This window comes from Piliocolobus tephrosceles, chromosome 6 (genome assembly GCF_002776525.5).
Source record: "Piliocolobus tephrosceles isolate RC106 chromosome 6, ASM277652v3, whole genome shotgun sequence".
Taxonomy (NCBI): Eukaryota; Metazoa; Chordata; class Mammalia; order Primates; family Cercopithecidae; genus Piliocolobus; species Piliocolobus tephrosceles.
In genome coordinates, this window is record NC_045439.1 from 160,307,837 (window position 1) to 160,331,322 (window position 23,486).

Here is a 23,486-nt window from a genome sequence, read left to right on the forward strand (position 1 = left end):
TGAAGACAGGCATCCAAAGAGGCCCTAGGTCTCTCCATACAGCAGGAAGCACACCCTCACAGCCCCAGTGCTGAGCAGAGCCAGCAACTAAGAACTGTTTGACAAAGCAGAAAGGAGGACTCGGAAGAGAACAGGCCACAGCATTGCCTTGGATTGTCATCATTTCCTCCCCTTCCTTCTCTAGTTTTAGAGGGACAGAACTAACGGCTCGTTAGAAAAATGCCCGAAGTTGGCTGAGCTCCTTGGCACGTGGTGCCGATGGCCTGGTGCAGGGTGCCGCGGTGGCTGGCTGTGCAGCAGCCTCGGTGTGTGCCATGCAGCTGTTTTCTTCATCGCCTCTAAAAGGACTTGCCTTACGGAAGTGCCCTCAGATCATACTCTGGGAGGTCAGCTATTAATCATTTCATACACCAGTGGGAACTGGACACACTCTCTTGGCAAAGTGAAGGTTGTTTATTGCTTGTTACGATTTAACAGGCAAAATACTACACCAGGCTGTAATACCTAAGTGGTCTTCGTGAAATGCCTGCCGGAACAGAATGCTGGGATGCACTCAACCATGAATGTTTCTTGAGGTCTCCCTTTCCCTCACCTGGATAAAGCAGAGCCCAGCCCTCCCGTGTCGGTGGGACTGGAAGCCCGTGGGGGACTCTGCGTCTGGGGGCCACGTGCTCTGCCCTCTGCCATCTCTGCTCCCCCGTGTTCGCACCTGGCTGCATTCACTATGCGCGGTCACACGTTTGTACCCAGGGAAAGCAGAGCCATGCACGCTGAAGAAAACAAATCACACTGCTTGTTCTTAAAAATGAGATGAAAAAATAAATCTAAACACACTTTTCAACCGTCACTCTTCTTTAAACTTTTATATATGTTAAAGCTCTTCTTTTTCTTTTCAATATTCTCTACTCAGAACTTTAAAAAATAAACTCTCTTTTTTGGTACCTCTTGTTTCCTGTATTAGCCTGGGAAACATTTAGAAATACATCTCCCTAGAACTCTTCTGTGCAAATAATAAACATAAATAATATTAATTTATTTATATATATTTAAAAAGGCCATTTCAAGGTTTTCACTGCGACCGCCTTGAAGATGCTCCTATAAGTAGTCTGTGGTCTGGCCCCTGAAGTCCTGATCGGCCTGAGTGGGGCTGGACAGCAAGTCCACGTGCGGTTTGTCCATGGGCATGCTGCTCCGTCCGGCTGAACTGTAGGACGCTCCCCAGCCTGCTGACCAGTGACCAGGAGGAAATCCAGTTGAGTAAGCTGAAGGGGGGCAGGCTGAAGAGGGAAGACAGGGGGGTCACCCTGCTGATGCTGGCAGCTCTCACCTTGGACTCCTCAGGACACCCTCCCGGGACAGCATCCCCTGGCGTGGAGGACCTGGGGGCCGGTGCACTCAGCCTTTCCAGCAGGGTGTGCTCCCTCAACGCCATGCTCATGTCCGCCGTGCTGGGCTCCCCGCTGGCCTCTGGGGAGCAGGCTGGCTGCTGTGTGTGCCACGAAGGCTGGGACAGGGGCACAGAGACGGTCCTCCCTGCTGAGTGCTCGGTTCCTGAGTCCTTCGGGAGGCAGCCCTGAGCAAAGGTCTCTTTGGGAGTCCTGTGTCTTCTGGGGGACTTCCTGGCCAACTGACGTGCCAGCTGAAGCTGGGTGGGGAAAACGCTCCCCTGGAGGGATCTGAAAAACAATCTGGAAAGAGCACATTAAAACAGAAAGTTAGGTATCGCTGTGGGTGGTGTCTCTGAGCTTCCAGAGACCCTCACAGGGCAGAAGCAACGCCAGTGCTGTCCGGGCCCCCTCGGGGCTCCGCGGCACCGTCCCACTCCGACACCCACCTGGGCAGCAGTGCAGCGACAGGTGTCATCAGGCAAGTCAAGTAAAACACGGGGTCACCCAGTAAGGCCTGCATAGTCCAGTAAGGGTTGGATGGAGGATAGCACGTGGCACAAGACGCGTTGTAAATCAAAGCCACGGCGAAAAACAAAAGGACACTGAAGCCACACGTTATCCAGTTGAGCCAGGTCTGAGGGGGAATGAGAAAGAAAGGGCTTTTATTTCCACCTAAAAGTGACAACAATGACAATACCAAAAACGTGCCAGTCATCAATGAGCGGGTGTGAGGGTCTGAGGCCTTCGGACACACTGTGGTCTATGACGCGGGTCACCGGTGGGGCTCAGTGAGGCCTCCGGAACCTGTGGACCACCCTGGGAGATGCACAGGAGGTGAGATGGAGTCGGGGGCGAGAGGGCAAGACAGGAGGGAAGGGAGAGAATGTGCTGGTGCAGGAGGGACAGAGGCGGGAGGGAGATGAGCGTGGCTGGGGAAGTGCGAGCATCGGGCTGCAGCGGCTCCCCACACCGCAGGGCTGGGGAATGCGCCACTGTCCTCCTCATCACAGTGAGGTCAGCTTTGCGGTCTCCTGTCTACTCCAATCGACCTCATGAATCTGCAGGGAAGTGTAGGGTCCACGGCATCAGTGCCCTTCTGAGACGTGGCCACGCAGGCAGCTCTCACCCAGGTTTTGGTCTCAATGCCGAGGTGCAGCAGGAAGGTGAGCAGTGCGATTGTCACGATAGGGGTCCCCCAGGTGAACAGGTCCACGTTCGAGTCATAGTAGGCCTGAAAGACAGCGGGGTCCTGGATCTGTAGGTCCCCGGATGCAGCTGGTAAGAAAAACTGCGCCCGGGGGCCAACTTACCAGGTAAGGAATGGAAAAGCAAACCAGGCTCTGGAAGGTGGCGTCGGCCATGTTAAACCAGAATGTTCGCGGCCGGTATTCCTGGGACACAAAAACAATCAGTGATGTTACAGTGAAGTGCTGGCATCCTCTGTGAAAGCAGTTAGAATAAAAATGGAGTCACTTGTGTTAAAAACAACAACAACAACAACAACAAAAGCCAGCCCTGAGGAATAGAGCTGGGAAAGACCATGAAGGGAGGGTTCTTATGCATAAATGTCTGACAACAAAAATGATCATATCCACAAAAAATGTATCTGTAAGGACATGTGCCCAGCAACTGTCTGTCCAACCTCAGACAGGCATCATTTTTGTTGTTTATCCTTGTAGCCAAGGAAAGAGCATCTCAAAACAATTGTGAAGTTTTTTCCTTTAAATATATATGTCTTCCTTTACCTCCCTAAATATGCACGTAGTTTACTACAGCACACATATTCCCACTGCAATGCCCTATTCCCGAATAAACACCATTCTCTTTTAGAGAGCCTCTCTCTGTTTGCTATTTAGGTTGACACCTCGAATGACATTTCCTAGAATGCTACACATAAGTGAATGCACAAGGCAAGTACCCGAGGAAAACCCATTCTCTCAGGACTTTTGGAGATGTGAGGCCTCAGAGGCCTGATGAAAAGCACTACCAAACACCTACAAAACTATCTGCAGCTGAGTTACTGGGAACACATGCACCAACAAGCACTTCAGTAGCTCCAGGTTCACAGTAAAAAGATGAAACTGGCCGGGGGCGGTGGCTCACGCCTGTAATCCCAGCACTTTGGGAGGCCGAGACGGGCAGATCACGATGTCAGGAGATCGAGACCATCCTGGCTAACATGGTGAAATCCTGACTCTACTAAAAATACAAAAAAACTAGCCGGGCGTGATGGCGGGTGCCTGTAGTCCCAGTTACTCGGGAGGCTGAGGCAGGAGAATTGCTTGAACCCGGGAGGTGGAGCTTGCAGTGAGCGGAGATTGCACCACTGCACCCCAGCCTGGACGACAGAGTGAGACCCAGTCTCATAAAAAAAAAAAAAAAAAAAAAAGGATGAAACTGCTTTCTACATCTTGCCAGGGAACACATCTCTCGAGTAGGAACAGCACCTGAAGTTCCAGGCCTTCCCCCCAGTGTGAGCCCTTGCATTCCTTCCACTTGGACCAGGTTTTGCCTCTCTTGGTGGTGGGTCCCTTAGAATGTTTCTTAAGAGCGATTTTAAAATCACACAATGGACGTGTCCCAATGTTAAAAGCAAAAAGCTATATACCCGTGGGCAGAAATGAAAATAACCTTGATAGAGACGAACAGTCTCTATTCCCCGGGTGACCAAATGTGTATTTGACCCTGCCAAGTCCGAGAGCAGCTGGCACGGGACCTGCAGGAAACAGACTGGGGAAGGAGCTCTGGCTGACACTGAGGGAAAGTGCTGGCCGGGCTCTCGTGGGCCACCCGATTCCACAGGACAGGACACGCTCCCAGCGTCTTGGTCCCACAGGTGGCCGAGGAGGCTGAGGCCTGGCCAAGGATGGGAATTCCCCTGAAGCAACAGACAACAAGCAGAGGCCCTGCTCCCCTCCCTGGCCCTCCGCCTCCGGCACCCCGTGCATGCAGCCTGCTTCTGTGGGAACCGAATATTCACAGAGGTGGCCAAGGGAAGTTAACTCACCAGTGAATGAATCTGGAATTAGGGATTATTGCAGGAGAAATGAGACTCCATGTTCTTTTTACCCACATGGACTAATTCAAGGCAAAGACAAGCACTTACTGTTTACTTTAATGGCTGGCTAGAAACAGCTGGTCATCTGTGTGTGAATCTATGTGGTATATGAATGTCAATATGTATTTAAATCTAGTTGCTCTTTCAGTGGCTCAGTGGCTTCCCTGTGGGTTTGTCTTCTTGTTAATTTCCATTCAAAATAAGTCACATTTTCTTCCTTGCTTTAGAAAAATCCCCCCTCCAGCCTCCATGATCCCCTGCGACTGACCCGGACTCTGGGCTTTCCCTGGGCGCCTGGAGACTCTTGGAGGGGGGACAGTTTTGCTTACGACACTCAATGCACTGCAGCCAAGCAGACAGTGGCCCTTTTTCTCCTTCCTCTAGAATGGTGAGTTCTAGAATTTCTGTTTGTCCAGGGTGTCCACCTCCCCCAGGGAGGCTGGGGGACTGGCGCTTTGGAAGGGTGAACGTGGGGGGCAGAGTCAGGAGGCGGAAGGCGGAAACTCCGGGGAACTTTACCTCCATGTTCTGGCCACTCTTGTAGAGCTGCGGGTTGGTCTGCAGCACGTTGGCCGGCACATCCCTGTCCAGCACCCCAGTCACGAGCGGGGGAAGCGACGAGAAGAGCAGATTAAAGAAGATTAGATACCACTGGTCAATCATGGCAGATGCAGAGAAGCCACAGAAAAACTGGAACCAAAACAGGAGGCCCACAAACATCTGAAATCAAGAAAGGAAGAAGAGGAACCGGCGAGTCTTCAGTCATTGCTGAGGATTCTCATCGAGGGAGCTGACAGGCCTGTAGAGTTTCAGTCAAGATTAACTGTATTGGCAGCAATTTCTTCCAAAGACAGCTGTGACCTCGAGTCCTGCTGCTGGCCTCCGCCTCTCCCGCTTCCTCCTTCCCTTTCACCCTCCTCACTCCCTAAGAAAGAAGAACTGGCGGTGGGAATCGGGAGTTCCCGGGGGCAGCCCTTGTGGGGATGAGGTTTTGTGCTTGACAGGCTCTGGATCATCAACATAAAACAAAACCAAGGTTTCACAGGGCGCTAGGGCTGCTCACATTTCAAGAGGGCCAGTTGGGTATGAGCTGTGGCTTCTTCCCTAGTGGCCCTCCTCTGTCTGTGACCCCAGACAAAGCCTACCTGTGGCTCTATCTCTGCTCCCGTCTCCTCTTTAGTGACCTGCATACTCTCTGAGGAGGTGCAGTGGGCACTGACTGACTCCCACTGAGGGGAGGACACACAAAAGCACAATAGCAAAGCCAACGACCTCATCAGCATCGCTGCGGGGACCTCTGCTGGGGGGAGAGGGAGAGGCGTCATCTCTGATCCTCATAGCTACAGCTACCGGCTCAGCAGAACAGGAAAGTGAGATCCAGGGAGGTGGAGCAGCCACCTCCGGCCCCTGCTCAGTGGGGCGGGAACAAGGTCAGGTCTCTTCTCACTATGGCTAGATCCCTCAGGATCAGCGGCCTGAGTGCATGTATACGGTGGCCATGACAGTGTAGTGATTGCAAAGCATTCTAACACTCATGAGCTATGCAGCTGGGCACACAGCATGAACCCCTCATTCTCGCTTTCCTTGCTCATGGCATGGGCACACCAATGCCACTCGGCCAATGCAGCTGCTGTCAGCATTGAGAGGCCCAGTGCATTTCGAGTACTCACGGGAGTTCCTGGCGAGCTATCGGCGCGCGCCTACAGCGTGTGGTGGTGAGTGGCATCGTTATTTCCCTTGTTCGGGACTCAGGCAGGGCGAGTGCTCTTACCCCACATACAGAGAGGGAATTTGAAGTTCCAAGACATCAAATGACTTGGCTGAGGTCACGGTGTGAGTAAGAAGCCCAACTTGTTCAACTGTGATGGGTCTTGGCCTGGAGGGCAGGTACAGTCCCAGCTCTGACGCTGGACAGACATTCTCTGCTGGGCACCACAAAGCCTGGGCTTGGTTCTAGAGCTGCAGCTATCTACCCTTTTGACCGTGACTCAGTCACTTCACCTCCCTGAGTTTTTGGTTTCTTGACTTGAAAGTGACTTGTGAAGATCATAAGAAACAATAGTCTATGTTGAAATAACCCACCATGCCACATAGCCTCCAAGCCCTGTGTCAGACTATGATTTAAATGTCTTAATATGCAGCCTTTCCCCTACACGCTGAAAACTAACATTTGGTTTTTATTCATTGACTTTCTTCCCTTCCTCACTCCTACGGCTGGCTCTCGCTCACTCACCCCCACAGGCTTGGCCTAGTGAGTCATCGGTAACAAATGCAGTCAAGAGAAAGAGAAGTATTCAGATAATTGAGATTTTTTTTCCTATAGTACCAAAAAGCTTTCTTCCCAAACCACTGTTGCTATGGAAACTTTTCTTCTCCGCTTTTTATCGGAAAGAAAGGCCAACTTATTCCTAAAACTAATGAATTTCTCATTTCAGGAGGCAGAGTGATTATCCTTGAAGTCCTTGTGTAGATTAATGCCTGTTAACAAAGGTCTGGCGTTTTTATGGAATCAAAACTGGCCCCCTCTTCTCCTTTCCGCACCCTTCGATGGGGAGGGACTCGTCGCAGGAAGCAGGAGGCTGTGCCCATTCTAGGTGGTCACAGGGCCTTTGTTTGCATCTGAAATGTCTAATGATTTGGCCTACATCATTCTTGCCCTCCCTTCGATCTGAGCCATTTTAACTCGGAATTAGGGATCAGCTGGCTCAACTCACAGGCTTCATTTTGTTTTCTAAGATTTAAAAGATGACTGGACATGGTGGTTCATGCCCACAATCCCACACTTGGGGAGGCAGAGATGGGACGATAGCTGAGACCAGGAGTCTGACACCAGCCTGGGCAACACAGCGACACCCTGTCTCTACAAACTAGAAAAAAATTGCTAGGCATGGTGGCCTATAGTCCCAGCTACTCGGAAGGCTGAGGCAGGGAGATTGCTTGAGCCTGGGAGTTTGAGGATACAGTAAGCTATAGTGGCACCACTGTACTCCAGTCTGGGCAACAGAATCAGACCCTGTCTTTAAGAAAAAAAAAAATCCAAAGAAGAAATTAACTTGCTCAAGATCTCACAGCTAATAAGTGATAGAAATGGCGTTTGGATTCTGCCCTGCCCACCCCCATTCATCCCTCCACTCCTTTGGGAGCTGAGAACCTCTAGGCTTACAACTGTGCACTCGAGGCCTCGAAGCTCTCGGGATTCAATGCCAGGCTGGGAGAAAGGAGGTGGGAGCCGGCAAGCCCAGGAGTGGTGTGACAGCCCTCCTCGGATAGTCCCAGGCACAACCTAATCTGAATTAATGTCTGGGACCAAACCTGTAAGTTAAACATGCCCTGACTGGGTCTGAGCATCTATATGCATTTGCTAGAAGATGCTCTGAAAAATGAAGGGGGTGGGCGTGAGGGGGAAAGAGGTTGGGAAAAGAAAGGCAGGTGTAGCCTCCAGAAAAATAATTAAGAACATGGAGAACTAGGTTGGGCAACATAGCGAGACCCTGTCCCTAAAAAAAAAAAAAAAAAAAAATTAGATGGGCGTGGTGGTGCACACCTGTAGTCCCAGCTGCTTGGGAGGCTGAGGCTGGAAGATCACTTGAGCTCAGGAGGTTGAGGCTGCAGTGAGCTATGATGGCGACACTGCACTCCAGCCTGGGAGAAAATAGTGAGACCCCGTCTCAAAAAATAAAAAGGAAAAGAACATGAACAACCAATGACAGTTTAGAGCTAGCTAACTGGAGAGTTTTTATATGGAACTGGAAAAAGAATACAGCTTTTATTTTATTTATTTTTCAGAAGAGTACAGGATAGTCTTGACACTGGAGCTCTGGTGTTCAGCCAGGTAGATTCATGGCACTATCCTGGAAAATCACTTATCCTAAGAGTTTATTTTGTCTCCTGTTTGTACATTCAGCCAAAAGCAGCAGCAGCCCAGCAACTCCTCAGTCAAATATCTAGAAACCGCTTACAAATGGGGCAGAACCCTGAAGCGGCCATGTGGTCCATTCTGCAGGGCTATGGAGGAGCCCATCTGCCAAAGAAGCAGTGAAGAAGGAACTAGGAGTCCACCGTGAAGATCCACATGAAATGACCACATGAAATGACCAGGCTGTCTGCAGAGTCCCCAGAGAGACAGAAATGTCTGCAGCCAATCTGCCCTGGGCGTGACTTTACAGCAGGGTCAGTTCAGCTACAGACTGAGCTCATCCGAGAGGGGTGCGTCTGCTCTGCAAGCCTGGGAGAGAGTGGGAAGGCCCCACGGGCACCCCCGTCCTGTGGGGTCTGAGTCTCCCTGACCTGGGGGCTTGCCGCCTGCCGCCTGTCCTGGTGTGGGTGTGTCCCAACAGAGGCCATTCAGTATGGGAATCAGAGAGTGGCTGAAGTCCCTTATTCTGATCCCAGACCACAAAGCACACTTGTACTGATTGGATTTTTCCTGTCTACTCCAGAGAAAATGCTGATTAGAGGACTCCTGTTGGGGATACCTGAGAAACCCACGACACAGAGTGGTTAGGAGCCTGGGAGGGGGAGCCGGGTGGCCTGGGGTGAATGCAGCCTTGAAGGTTTACCAGCTGTGTGCCCCCGTGCAAAATGCTAGCCTCATAACTACACCCCTTCTCACTCTGCAGCCGTCAGTGGACTTGCTAGTGTTAGCTACCTGTTTCCACCACCTCTCCATAGAGATGCAGCTGCTCTCATGCCCCTGAATTAGACCCTGAGCCTATAGAGTGCAGAGCCAGCCCAGGACAGGGGGCACTCGCACAGGCAAAGGAGGATGGAGCAGATGTGAGGCCGTGGACAGCCCACTGGCCTCATTCAGGCGATGGTCCTAAGAACCGAATCTTCCAATTCCAAAATTCTAGGCAGGTATCCAATACCTACTGTGTTTTTGTAGAAGAAGTACAGCACCATGTTGGCAAGTCGGGAGTAGCACCAATGCCCGTGAAGAATCAAGAGCCTCTCCAGGTATCGGAATTTCGGCACCGCAAAGTCGCTGGCCATCACTGCCTTCAAAGGGAGAAGGATTCCCGTTACTGGCGATGCTGACCTGGTGTAAGGTTTGTCTTCTCTTCTCAAAATGCAAGGTACACAACAGGCAAGGAAAATTCCCGTTCCGATCACAGTGGGAGCGTGGCTGGCCAGGGTCTCAATTGCTGTCATCTCCCTCAGCATCTCCTTCCATTACAAAAGAGGCCATCGCGCCCAACACGCTAGTTCAGGGGTGTCACCTTATAGGATTCATTTAAGCTTTCAAATATGTGTCATTAATGGGGTTTCAAATGTTTTCCTTTTCCTGCTGTTTTCTCAACAAATGACAAAACACAGAGATGCATGGAGTGTATCTGCCTTTCTTCACCCCTGGATGTCATTTTCCTCTAAATCGGTCCATGATCACAACCCAAGGATGACCCGAAGCTGCTCCTGCCATATGCATCAGAGACAGACATTCCCCGTCCTGGGAGGTGCATTTTGGGCTGTTCTCCCAGGAGCCTTGGTGATGGTGTGCAGGAGGGAGTGGAAAAGACGTTTCCTCCATGGACAGGCAGGACCCTGCCGTGGAAGATTCCCCTGCACATCATCAAGCAAGGTGCCTACACGATGAAGCCAACTAGGCTGGAAAACGCCGTCAAATGATACCTTTTGTCTCCAGAATAATTTGAAACCCACTGTACAATAAATGTCTTTGGGAAAAAAAAAAAAATCAAACAAAATGGCAGAAAAAGTTAGATTTCTCCTTACCATCAGGTTATGCTAAACAAAATGCCAATCTGCCTTTAACATCTAACTGATTTCCCTATACTCAAATAATATGTAGAAAGTGGTAAATGATGCCTCAAGTGGTATGCTTGCAATGGAATAGTGTCATGATACACAAAACCTTAGAACATCAATTTTCTGAACCAAAAGTTAAGGATTTCACAGCAAATGTCTCTCTGCCTCTTCCTGCCAACACACAGGGGCTTAGAGTCTCTTCGTGTTCTGTGACGCTTCACTCATTAACCCCACGACTCATTCTCTCAAAAATCATCTATTAGGACTCCACGATTGCCAGCCACAGACTTGGAGAAACAGACACCATGAGACACAGTCCCCGTCCTCCACAGAATCTGTCTGAAAAGTTCAGTCAAAAGGGGCAAGTGTTAAAAAGAGGCTGATGGCCTGCAAGACCAAACTCTAAGCTGTCTTTGAAGAAGGAACCCCCTCCCTTGAGAACCACAGTCAAACCCTGCTGAGGGCGCCTGGCTTGCCAGCCTTCTGCAGCCCCTTCCTCCCCTAAATCCAGGCCTCAAACACGATGCTTGTCCTTCCGTCAGAGTGACCTTTCCAAAGCCTCCCAGCTTTTCTGGGAATTTCAGGAGAGCAGGATCGGAGATGTTGGGGTCATCTTGTACCCCTGGCTCCCAGCCAGCCTTGGCTCTAGAGGGTGCAGCAGCTCACGAAGATGAGCCCGAGCTCACGAAGACAGAGCTTCCGGGGAGCTGTGAGATCTCCTCTGCTCCTCCTGCCCCCTGCCTGGGACAATCTCCCCACTTTGGCTGAGCTGGGGAGCACCTACTCCTTCTGTCTGGTTCTCCATGGCTCAGCTCTGACAGCTCCGGCATCAGCATCCCACAGCTCATCTCTCAAAGGGCTCAGCAGGGACTGACTAAAATGCAAGCAACACGGTCCCAGTGCTGGAAAACCCAAGTGCATAGGATGGTAAGGAAAGGTATCAAGCCTGGTCCCCATCTCACCGAACACATCCCCAGGGGGGATGCCCAGCTTTACATATGCGCAGAAGTGCCCAGTAACCTCCTCCCCAGCAGCTACGCCTGTTCAAAGCTGCACCTCCGGGCACCTGCCCTGAGGCTCAGCTGTTCCCATCACCTCTCACGTACAGCCCCAGGGCCTGGGCTGGTGTTCCCACCTGGAGGAGGGGAGCAGGCATGGCAGCTCCGGCCCCTCCCCAGCCACATGCTCAAGATTCAAGTGTCTGATCCAGAAGATGTTTACTAGTCGAGTTTCCAAGCATATGAGGTCAACAGGCACTGCCCCCATCAGATTTTCAGTAGAGGAAACCGTGAAAACAGAAGCAACGCCAAAAAAGTCAGAATGAATAGACTACAGTTGACCCTTGAACAACACTGGAGTTAGGGGCGCCCCCGAACAGTCGAAAATCTACATGTAATTTCTGACTCCCTCAAAACTTAATTACTCATAGCCTACGGTTGACGGGAAGCCTTACCGATCACATAGACAGCTGATAAAACACACACAATGCAATCTACATGTATTTCACATATTTCATGACATACCTACCTTTTCCTTAACTTTTTTTTTCCTTAAAAAAAAAAAAGAGAGAGAGAGACAGAGAGACTGGATCTCACTGTACTGTCCAAACTGGAGTGCAGTGGTGCAATCATAGTTCACTTCAGGCTCAAGTGATCTTCCTGCCTCAGCTCCCTAAGTAGCTGGGACTACAAGCATGAGCCACCACGCTGGGGTTTTTGCATTGTTAGGAGAGATGGGGTTTCACTACACTGCCCCGCTGGTCTCAAACTCCTGGCCTCAAGTGATCCTCCCGCCTTGTCCTTCCAAAGTGCTGAAATTACAGGCGTGACCCACCACACCTGGCCCTCTTTAATTTTTTCGATATTTTTATGCTATGTAGCTCATCTGCAAGTTTTTTCAAATTGTCACAGATCTCCAAAAAATTTCCCAAATATTTATTGAAAAATGTCCCCATATAAGTGGACTCACACAGTTCAGACCTGTGTTGTTCAAGGGTCCCCTGTATTTTGTTCATTTATTTAGCAAATGTTTCTTGAGCTTCCCCTTGTGCAAGGTGCCACGCTGGGCACTGTGAAGACACAAAGGTGAGTCACACGGGACACCATTTCCAGTTTTCTGGAGGAAGAAAAAAATGTGTGAGTAACATAACGCAGAGATTCCAGTCAGAGGACGGTGGGGGGAGTATGGCAAGTGTCAAGGACCAGCCATGATGGAACTACGGTGCATCTAGCTTAGGACCCTCCATCTGAGGGTGGAACGTCAGCTAAAACTACTAATGAGCTCTGCACAGATCTGGCACGAAGTTCGTGCCCAACAGATAATTACTGATCGAACCACTGAATCGGCGAATGAATCAACCAGTGAGTAAGTGGTGTCTACATTGGTTTTCAGAACATTGGATAAATTGTTCCCTAAAATCTCCACCAATCCAAAAAAGTTGTGATTCATACTTAACCAAATGTTGGACACTGTTGTAATACTTAATCTAAAAGAAGCACATTTTTAGTGAAGTCATTTGTTCAATGTCTGACTCCCAGACCGAGAGTGAACACAGTGGCAGAGGAAAGATGCAGAGGTGATCTTCCACGTGAGTGAGGATGGCTACATTCCACCTGCACAGTGACGCCAGGTTCCACCTACATCAAAGGCGTTTTTTCAGATGGTATTGCTCAGTGTTCACGGACAGTAAAACGTGCCTGCTGGGACTGAGCCATCGAAAGCCAGACGGAAGGCGATGACTCACCTTGCCTCTCACGGAACCACTTATTTCACAAAAATAGACTTGTGACATGGGAAGACATGCTTATTGCACACTGCTTCATAAACAGGAAGAGTGGTATTTCCCCAGACCTTCCACTATTGGCTTAGCAGCTGTACTGAGCATCAGCTGTATCGAGGGCAAACTCTTTAGCCTCATTCAACAGAGCCCAGAGGAAGGTGGGGACAGCCCACAGGGTGACAGGACAAGAGGCCAGTAGGGCCACTTGGTCCCACAGAATAGCCTGATTGGTCTGTACCTGCATACCCTCCTGGCCGGAGATTCCCACACCCACATCTGCCACCTGGATCATGCTGACATCATTGGCTCCGTCACCTAGAAACAGCAAAGGCAGAAAGAATTGTTTGATTCTAGAAACAGCACAGAACCAAATCAATGTGCTAGATTTTCTTGGGGGTCCCCACTGAACTCAGTCCTGTGAAAGGGTCCTGGGGAAGATGGGGGGAAAAGGAGTAGAGCACCCACCCTGGGAGAATAGAGTTAAGCATTCAGAATAAGCCAGACACACCAGGAGATGTTTCAGAAAGTGGGCTAGGGCTGAGCCACCTGGGACGCAGTGCCCGCTCTGCCGTGTCACTCTTACGCCAGTAAAGCCCTCATCCTACTGCCTGGCACAAGGAAAGATGCCATCATCATCTTCATCATCATTAGTTACCAAACCACACCAGCCAAGCAGCCAAGGCTACTCCCAGGCACGCTTCCCCGGGCAGTTTCTAAACTAAAGGAAGGAGGTTAAATTGAGCCCAGCATATTGTGGAGCTCTTTTTTTTTTTTTTTTTGGCACATGGATTGCCACAGTATTAGCCATTGTGCTCACTCTGGGGCCCTCTAGGGGTGCAATAAAGGAGAACTTCTCTTCACGCTGTCAGTTCTTTGATAGAAAATGTTTAGGAACACAGGGCACAGGTCAGAGCTCTGGACACCCTCGGGGAAAGGAGGGCAGAGACATAAAGTCGTTATCACCCTGTGACGGTCACCATTCTTGGAACTGGACAGCCGAAGAGCCCACATCAGGGCATACATCCCAAGTCGCACAAGTGAGAAAATGTGCAGATACACAAAGTTAGAGTGACTCATAGTGTGACTACAGGATGTCTCTTCCTTGTGATTTTCCTGTTCTTTATAATGTTGAGACCAATATTAAGTGATCAGTCAATATATATCAAACTGGAATTATCTGAAGTAATAGAAATCTGTGCAGCTTTCCCCAGAATGTCCCATTTAAAATGAGATATGGTATGCAACAATACTCTATATTATAAACCACTGGGCACTAGCAGTAGGTCACATTGATGTTTTAACGCATTCTTTCTTTCTTTTTTCTCTTGAGACAGGATCTCACTCTGTCACCCAGGCTAGGTGGGAGTGCAGTGGCATGATCATGGCTCACTGCAGCCTCAACCTCCTGGGCTCAAGTGATCCTCCCACTTCAGCCTCCTGAGTAGCTAGGACTACAGGTGCATGCCACCACACCCAGCCGGGTTTTGTGTTTTTAGCAGAGATGGGGTTTCACCCACCGTGTTGCCCCAGCTGTTTTTTTTTTTTTTTTTTTTTCTTTCTGAGACAGGGTCTCTCGCTCTATTTTCCAGGCTGGAGTGTAGTGGTGTGATCACGGTATCACGGTTCACTGCAGCCTTAACCTTCTGGGCTCAGGTGAGTCTCCCACCTCAGCCTCTCAAGTAGCTGAGACTGCAGGTAGGTGCCACCACACCCAGCTAATTTTTTTTATTTTTTGTAGAGATGGGGTCTCACTGTGTTGCCCAGGCTGGTCTCAAACTCCTGGGCTCAAGTGATCTTCCTGCCTTGTCCTCCCAAACTGTTGAGATTACAGGTGTGAGCCACGTGCCCAGCCATGCGCTAATGTTCTTACAGGTCATTACTTTCCCTTTTTCTTTTGAGATTCCATTTTGTGTTTCCTTTTCTTTTTAATCAGCCAAGGCTTTCCTTCCACTTCTTAAAGCAATACCAGACACCAGTGCCTACGTGGCTGAGCTGGGCACTGGCCAGGCCAGGAAAACAGCATTCACGTCTTACTGTGGCCTTTCAGGGTTGATGTTGTCCTCATGCTCCCAGGGAGGACACTGACACTCAGAGGAGGAGGCTGGGATGGGGGCGGTGCAGGTCAGCCTGAAGACTGTTTCCAGCTCCTTAAGGAAACCTGAGGGCCACCCCAGGCACATGAAGGCAAGGATGGCCTCAGGACAGACCGTGACTGTTAGCTTCCCCGGGCCTCCTGAGTGCGTGCCCTGTGCCCACTCTCCTTAGCGGTTACCGGCCTCAGGGTGCGTAGGACAGGGTCCCCATGACGACTGTGTTCAGGCCAGCGCTCGCTCTCCTCACTCCCACCATGACCCAGGCTCAACAGCAGTCTCCTCTGGCCAGGTGAGGTGCCTACTGTGAACAGGCGGCAATCCCCATGCAAACAAGCAGTGGCTGTCACAGACCTTTTGCAGAAAATACTGCCAACACTGGCTGATGGATTGGTGAGTGTACTTTACTTCTGAGCCAATTCTCCCCTAGGCTTCTATTTACAGAGAGATTCTATTTACAGTAGATTCTACTTACAGGGAGGTCCAGTTGTTGGCATGTGGGGATCATGGCCACCACTTCCTTCCCGGCCCTCACCAGGAGGTGGTGCTGCTGAGCCCCTGAACCTGTGCTAGAGACTCTGCCTGCACCAGAAGTGGGCAGAGAGGATGGCCTGGAAGGAGGCAAGTGGCCACCATCCCATCCCTGGAGAGGAGCAGACAGGGCTCTCCAGGTCAACAGTGTCTGCCAGGAAAAACTACCATGAGAGACACAGTCCTTCAACAACTGATGTTATCAAATAACTGGTGAGCAGCGACGCATATCTGAGGATGGACGTATTTACTCAGAAGCCTGTCCCAGAACCATCAGCACAGCTGACGGGAGGCAGTGGGAATTCTGGCCACCAAGCCTCTGGGCTCTTAGGTGTTACAAAGCCTTGGACACCCGGAGGCTCATGGTGACCAGAAGCAGCTGCAAAGGGCCTTCCTTCTAAGTTGGCTTGGGTAAGGCTGAGTGTGCAGTGCTTCCTGCTGTGGCCCGGACAGCCTGGTCTCTAGTGTCCTGTCTCCAGAGAAACAGGGTAAGCTCTACCTTGTCGCCGTAAAGCAGCACTCTTGGCGCCGTAAAGCAGCACTCTTGTGGCCGCAAAGCAGCACTCTTGGTGCCGTAAAGCAGCACTGGATTCCTGACCTTACAGCATGAACCTGTAACTCTGCGCCTCCCTTTTGTGGCTTTCCAATGTGAGCTTTACCTACGGAACATGCTGCCTGCTCTGTCGCGCTGGGTGTGGTTTTACAGACAGAAAGAAAGGTGAGGAAGTGCTTGCCCACCTCGTGGTGCAGCTCGGAAGGGTAGAGGAAGTTGGGGTCCAGCCGGGAGGAGGCCGTCCGGCCAGCTGGGATACTTGCCTATGGCCAGGGTCATGGCCTTGAGCTTGCTCCGCACCAGCTTCACCACCATGCTCTTCTGCAGAGGCGTCGACCGGCAGCAGAGGACGGAGCGGCACTGCTTGGCAAGAAAGAGGAATTTGTCCTCCAGGTTTTTCTCGAGAGCGTAGGCCAGGCTTCTCCCATCGATCACGAGGCTGGGACTGCGGCCAGAGGCAGTGGACATGGAGGGTGGGCAGAGAGAGGAGAACCTCGTGCTCACTTTGCCCTTGGTCTTCTCAGGGGCTCTCTGGAGGCCTCTGGACTGCACGTAGCGTAGGCACTGGTCTAGCAGGGCTGCGCACGCCTCCTGAAAGGGACGTGAGAGGACAGCGCAGTTCCCTCAGAGTCATGCCACACACATCCCTGCCCTGGCTCAACACCTCTGGAGCTGACATCTTTCCCTGGGCTGCAGTACCTGCCTGCCCAGAGGCCACCCTCCGGAAATTCAGCCAGAGAGGATGACTTTCCCCATAGAAGAGACTGAACCGGTCTAGGTTTCTGTAGGATCTTACTTGATCGCCCATGATACAGTGCAGAGGTTGGAATGGACCGTCTTCACTTTGGGAGGCCGGACTGTATCATTGCAAAATTGCTGGATAGGTAGACTGAGGGCCCTCCATGTACTTCCTGATAGTTCTTGGAGGCCCTTACCTAACCCACCAAGGACCAACTGCAGGATACAGAGCTCTGCAAAAGGCTTTGTTATGATTAGCCCGTAAAGAAATGGAATTTTCAGTGTTCTTAAGTTCTCCAATTCAGCCAGGAAAAGAAAAGAAGCACAATTACGGAGGCTTTTAATAGGCAAACTTGATCTGGATTCCAGAAAGAGGAGGAAAACCTATGGTGGTAGCAGCACCAGGGACCAGGGGCAGGCGCAGGAGTCACAGGAGGGTCCACGGTCTCCAGGGACAAACACTCCGGCAAGCCTGAGCAGCCCCCCATCCTCTGCAGACGGTGAGTCTGCTGACTCAGTGACCAGACACACCACGGAAATCCAGCTGCGTTCAACACACGCTTACTGAGGATCCTTTGTACTCAGAAAACGAAGCCGGACTAGAGAAAAGAAGACTGAAAAGACACAGTTACTGCCGTAGGGGCAACAGAGAGTTGATGCGCACACACTCATGACTGCAGCAAATCACCAGCCGGGATGTGCGGAAGTGTGGAGATGGACAAGAGAGGGAGAGCTTTGCCTCCAGGGCGTGGGGTGGGATATGGCAGTAACTGGGGGAGGCCTGCAGGAGAATGCAGGATGCCATCACAGGAACTACATGAGCTCCCTGGACTTGCACAACAGTGGAGACTTCTCTTCCATCCTGAGCTCCCACTGACTGCAGCTGGCGTGTGGGCAGGACGCATGGGGTCACTACTGTGGAGCTCAGAGAGTGAGCAGCAGCCGAGGGACTGGGAGAGGAGACAAGTGTGCGAAGGACACTGACTGGGTGGTGGGTATGTCACTGTTACTCTGGTGGTCCCTGGCTTGGCCCAAGGCACCAGGGAACCTGGACGCGGGCCCCAGGGCAGGGACAGAGAGAGCTCCAGGAGACACCTTCTGGGTCTGGCTTGAGGAGTGAAAAGGAGGTTCCCAGTGCTCTGAGAAGATGAGGAAGTCTGCAGTTTCATTTATTCTTTTTCCTCTATTATTTTAAACCCAGTCCCAGGCAATTTTGCTACCACGGCTGTGCAGGAATGGCAGTGGCAGAGCCGTCGGCTACCACAGATTCCAAGAGAGCTGGATCCTCCTTTCCATCACAGCCTGTGGTGCTCTGTCTTCTATTCTGCCCCCACTTGGTGCTGGATGCAAGGGAAAGGCAGGAAATATGGGAAGAAGAGGGTGACGCACTCCACCTTTCCTGCCAGAAGACTGAAAAGGGGATTCCTGGGGAACCGGAAGGCATTGGAAAAATTGTAAAGGAGAAGCCTGGCTAACTGACCCCATAATGTTGTTTATGAATTCCTGGGCTCACCCATAACAAAGCCTTTGAGAGGCAAACTCTGCAACAGACTGACACACCCAAGTTCCAAGGTGACCTCTGGAGGGCAAAAATGCAAGACTAGGTCTTATAAACACATCTGCCTTTGAAACCAACACCCAGAGCTCACAGCCCAAACCCCACAGGGTTGATCAGCTGCTTTAAAAAATCCACATTCTCCATAGAAATTAAAAATGGCCAGTGTCATAACATAATATTCAAAATGCCCATGATACAATCCAAAACGTCTTAGCATACAAAGAACCAGGAAAATCTTAACTCTGTGGAAAAAGACAATCCACAGAAGCCAAAGTCAAGATGACACAGATACTGACATTATTGACAAAGACGAAAACAGCCATTATCCAAATGTTCCAGGAAGTAAGATTGAATGTGCTGGAAATGAACAGAAAGAGAGAAAGTCTTGGCCAAAAAGAAGGAAGATATTTCGGAGAACCAAATAGAAATTTTAGACAGAAATAATTAACTGAAATGAAAAGCTCACTAGATTCTAAATCATCTATGTAGATACTCTGCCCTCAGGAAGAAAACGGTAACTCCACACTCTTTAACTGTGAGCTGTGCACAGTGACTTCCTTCAGAAGAATTCAGTATGGAAGAGGCAAACAGCACAGTGAACAGATCCGGCAATCACAAGGCCAAGCCCAATAGTGGCATGGTGTTGATAGCATGTACCCTCGACAGGATATGATGAAAATGGCACTTGGTCTCTGTGGCTGTCCTCCCTAAAACCCTTAGCTCCACTTCAGTGATAAGAAAAACATCAGACAAATCCCAATATAGCAGCATTCTACAAAATACCTGGCCAGCGCTCTTCAAAATGGTCAAAATGATTAAAAGTAAAGATAGTTTCCGGAAGTGTCACCGCCAAGAAGAGTGTAAGGAGGCATGATGACTAAATAAATGTAATGCGGTGTTCTGGATGGGACCCTAGAACAGGAAAAGGACAGTAGGTGAAAACCAAGGCAATGTATGGACTTTAGAAAGTAATAATGGATCAGCATTGCTCCTTGATGGGATAAAGGTACTAGGCTAATGTGAGATGAGTAACAGAATAAATTACATATGGCAGATATGAGAAATAAATCTGTACTCTCCTCACAGTTTTTCTCTAAATCTGAAACAATTCTATATATAGACTTTATTTTTAAAAACTCTCTGGATGGGCTCAATGGCAGAATAGAGATGACCAAGGAAACAGCCAGTGAAGATCTGCTTCTACTTAATGAATAGTAAATATGTTTTCTCTTCCTTAAGATTTTCTTAATAACATTTTCTTTTCCCTAGCTTACTTTAATTGTAAGAAGACAGCATATAATACATACAATATACAAAATAGGTGGTAATTGACTATTTATGTTATCAGTAAGGCTTCTGGTCAACAGTAGGCTATGAGTAGTTAAGTTCTGGGGGAGTTAAAAGTTATATGTGGAGTTTTGACCACACAGAGGGACTGGTATCCCTAATCCCCATGCGCCTAAGGGAAAACGGTACCATAAACAGATGGAAAATAAAAATTTAAAAATACTATTTACAAAACCTCCAAAAACATTGTACAGATGGTCCCTGATTTACAATGGTTCAACTTACAAATTTTCAACTTTTGGATGGGTTTATTGCGGGTATTAAATACATTTTCAACTTATGACATTTTTGACCTATGATGGGTTTACTGGGACATAACCCTGTCATAAGTTGAGGAGCACTGGTGCTTGGGTATGTATCTAACAAAACATGTATGCGATGTGTATGCTGTAAACTATAAAATGCTGATAAAAGAAATAAGACCTAAAAAATGTAGAGATATATCAACTGTACAGAATGGAACATCAACATAATAAAAATATCAATGCTTCCCAAATTGGTTCATAAATTTAACAAAATTCAAATAGAAGTTCCAGCAGGAATTTCTGTATGGGAAAATTAATTTAAAATTCATACATGAAGGCAAACAAATAAGATGACTGGCCAAAACAATTTTGAAATGGAATAAAGTTGGAGGAATAATACTACCAATTTTTAAGACTTATAAAAAACTACAGTAATCAAACTACTACAGTGAATCAATACACATGGTATTGGTGAAGGGACAGACAAACAAATCAATGGAACAGAATAGAAAGTCTAGAAACAGACCCACACAAATATAACTAATTGATTTTTGACAAAGACGCTTGCAACCAAAAAAAGACGCTTTCAACAAATGGCACTGGAGGAACTGGGCAGTCACATGTAGAAAGACGAAGTCTAAGCTAACCCTCACACCTTTCATGAAATGTGATCCAAAATGGACTGCATCTATAGATAAGATGTTAGCGTGTAATGCTTTTAGAATAAAACATAGGAGAAAATATTCATAATTAGGCACATCTAAGACATGACATCACATGCATGCTCCATAAAATTAAAAAAAAAATGAGGAATCAGACCAGGCACAGTGGCTCAAGCCTGTAATCTCAGCACTTTGAGAGGCCGAGGCAGGATGATCACTTGAGTTCAGGATTTCGACAACAGCCTGGGCAACATGAGGACACCCCCACTTCCCATCTCTTAAAAAAATAAAAAAGTAGCCAGGTATGCTTGTGCCCGCCTGTGGTCCTAGCTACTCAGGATGCTGAGGCAGGAGGATCCCTTGAGCCCGGGAGATTGAGGCTGTAGTGAGTCATGATGGCACCACTGCACTCTGGCCTGGGTAACAGAGTGAGACCTCATCTCCAAAAAAATAAAATAATAAAATAAAAATTAAATCTAAAAAGAATAACACTTTATCAAAACTGAAAGCTTTTGTGAAAGACAATATTAAAATATAAGACAGGGATGAAATATACGTAAATCACATAGCTGACAAAGGACTTGCATACAGAAAACACAAAGAATTCTCAAAACTGAACCTTAAGAAAACAACTCAATTAGAAAATGGAAAAATATTTGACTAGACAATTCATCCAAAAGGATATATGAATGGAAAATAAGCACATGAAAAGATGTTCAACTTCATTAGACACTAGTGAAATGCAAATTAAAACCATAACAAGATACCATTACACACTCATTAGAGGGGCTAGCAGAAGAAAAATCAATGCCAATGTGCAGTGCTGGAAGATACTGAGCAAAATAGTACAGCACTTTGAGAAGCAGGCTGGTGTCTGCTGATGGTGCAGGTGTGGACCTAAGAGGGACTGGGGGGACTCTAAGTGTGAGCCCCAGAGAGGCTTTGGTGGCCTTGGCCACACTGGGGAGGAGCAGATCGGCCACAACAAGACGGTTCCCTGCTCCATTCAAGAAGCCTGAAAGCCAGCGCTTTGAGTGGGAACTCCTGTGAGGACTCAGAGCCCAGACCAGGGCAGTATACGAGGCAGTTATTCCCCACAGCCTTGGGGATTTAAACAGACACATCCAACTGGATAACGAAGTCCTCAGTGCCTGCGATGGTCCTGAGGTGGTCAGTGCTAAATGGACCACTGTCCTGGCTCCACTGGAGAAGCACATGGGACCTCACGAGAAAGTTCTCTGATGACTTGGACAGTATGTCAGGAGAAAGCAGGCTGAACTTCGTATTAATAAAGTCCACATGTGCATTCCTTTGGCACTAAGGAATTCCAGCACACTTCACCTCTTCCAAGGCAATAACATGCACGTCCTAAACCTGAACGCAGAGGGTGAGGTCCTTCTCACAGCAGCTGCCAGGAATGTGAGTCTCTGCCAAGAGGGCCACGATGAACATGGACCACCCCAGGGGAAGGAAGCAGAGCCACTTGAAACCCACCTACCTGGGACGTGGCGTTCAGGGTGATGACCTCCTCATCGTGGTCCAGCAGTTTGCAGGCATACGCAATGTTGACGGCGGTTTCTTGTTTGTCACCAGTGAGAAGCCAAATCTGCAGGCCCGCTTGACGCAATTTAGAAATAGTTTCAGGGACTCCGTCCTGCAGGCGGTCTTCAATCCCAGTGGCACCTGGTCAAATGCACAGCAGTGTGAGCGAACCCGCTTCTCACATGCACCCCCAATCCTGCTGGGGTGCAAATGGCGTGCACCAGATACACCAAAGGCAGGCACTGGTACAGTCCCTGTTGCCTGGGCTTTGCCTGGGGCTGGGCTGCCAGTTGTCTGCCATGCAATGGAACCATTTCAGGACAGTGGTGGACGCTTTTGACAGCTCTCTCGATGTGACTCAGTCCAGAGTGCGTAGGAGTAACTGTGAGTCACTGAGTATAATTATATGTACTTACACCAAAGTACCTCGACTTTTCTGTAACTTGTAACTTTACAGATAACCTGAAAGCAAAGCGTATGGGAAGGTGTTGGGAATGACGGTATTTGGAGGGATAAAAATACAGCCTTAAAAATTGCCCATCCCATACAAAGCTTCTGGTGAATGAAATTCAGAATGTCCAGTCTCAACAATGCTTATTACTAGTCACTATAGAAACAGACTTCACAGGCAAGCCCATTATGTCTTGAAACCAAGATTATCCTAAATACGCTTTTTCCACAAACATAAAGAAGTCGAGAGGCGGGTTTTGCCTTTTTGATCTCAGTATGTTGGGAGAAATCTACTATTGACTGGAGAAATCTACTATTGACTGCAGAAATGTGCTTAGGCCTGCCTCAGGTTTTGTTTTGTTTTGTTTTTTTTTAATCTGTTTACATCTTGGTGAGACGGTTTCTGTCTTCCCCACTCTGGAAGTGAGCTGCAGCCCCCAGTCCCCGGGTTCGAGCCCTGACTGAGGCTCCTTTACCGCTTGACACCATGCTGTGCCCTGCGCTGGGATGCTGCTACGGACTGAGCGTTTGTGTCCCCAGATCCATAGGAGGAAGCGCTAACCCCCAATGAGACAGTATTAGGATGTGGGGCCTGCAGGAGGTAATTAAGTTCAGATGAGGTCATGAGGATGGGGCTCCCATGACGGGATCAATGTCCTTATAAAAAGAGGCACTGGGGCTGGGCGCGGTGGCTCACGCCTGTCATCCCAGCACTTCCGGAGGCCGAGGCGGGTGGGTCACTTGAGGTCAGGAGTTCTAGACCGACTTGGTCAATGTGGTGA

The 23,486-nt window shown here is 49.2% G+C and overlaps 1 protein-coding gene across 1 annotated transcript in view; it reads right to left on the reverse strand.

Annotated features, from left to right (window-relative positions):
- Positions 1-434: 434 nt before the first annotated feature.
- The window catches only part of ATP10A (ATPase phospholipid transporting 10A (putative)), a 189,891-nt gene continuing 166,839 nt past the window's right edge, over positions 435-23,486 (reverse strand). The window contains exons 13-21 of the mRNA XM_023190428.3: positions 22,211-22,395; positions 16,426-16,753; positions 13,227-13,303; positions 9,319-9,444; positions 4,966-5,166; positions 2,699-2,779; positions 2,515-2,619; positions 1,835-2,022; positions 435-1,688 (exon numbers count right to left, since the gene is read on the reverse strand). Of these exons, the coding sequence (XP_023046196.2) occupies positions 1,070-1,688; positions 1,835-2,022; positions 2,515-2,619; positions 2,699-2,779; positions 4,966-5,166; positions 9,319-9,444; positions 13,227-13,303; positions 16,426-16,753; positions 22,211-22,395 (1,910 nt within the window). The 3' untranslated portion in view covers positions 435-1,069. The remainder of the gene's footprint in view (positions 1,689-1,834; positions 2,023-2,514; positions 2,620-2,698; positions 2,780-4,965; positions 5,167-9,318; positions 9,445-13,226; positions 13,304-16,425; positions 16,754-22,210; positions 22,396-23,486) is intronic.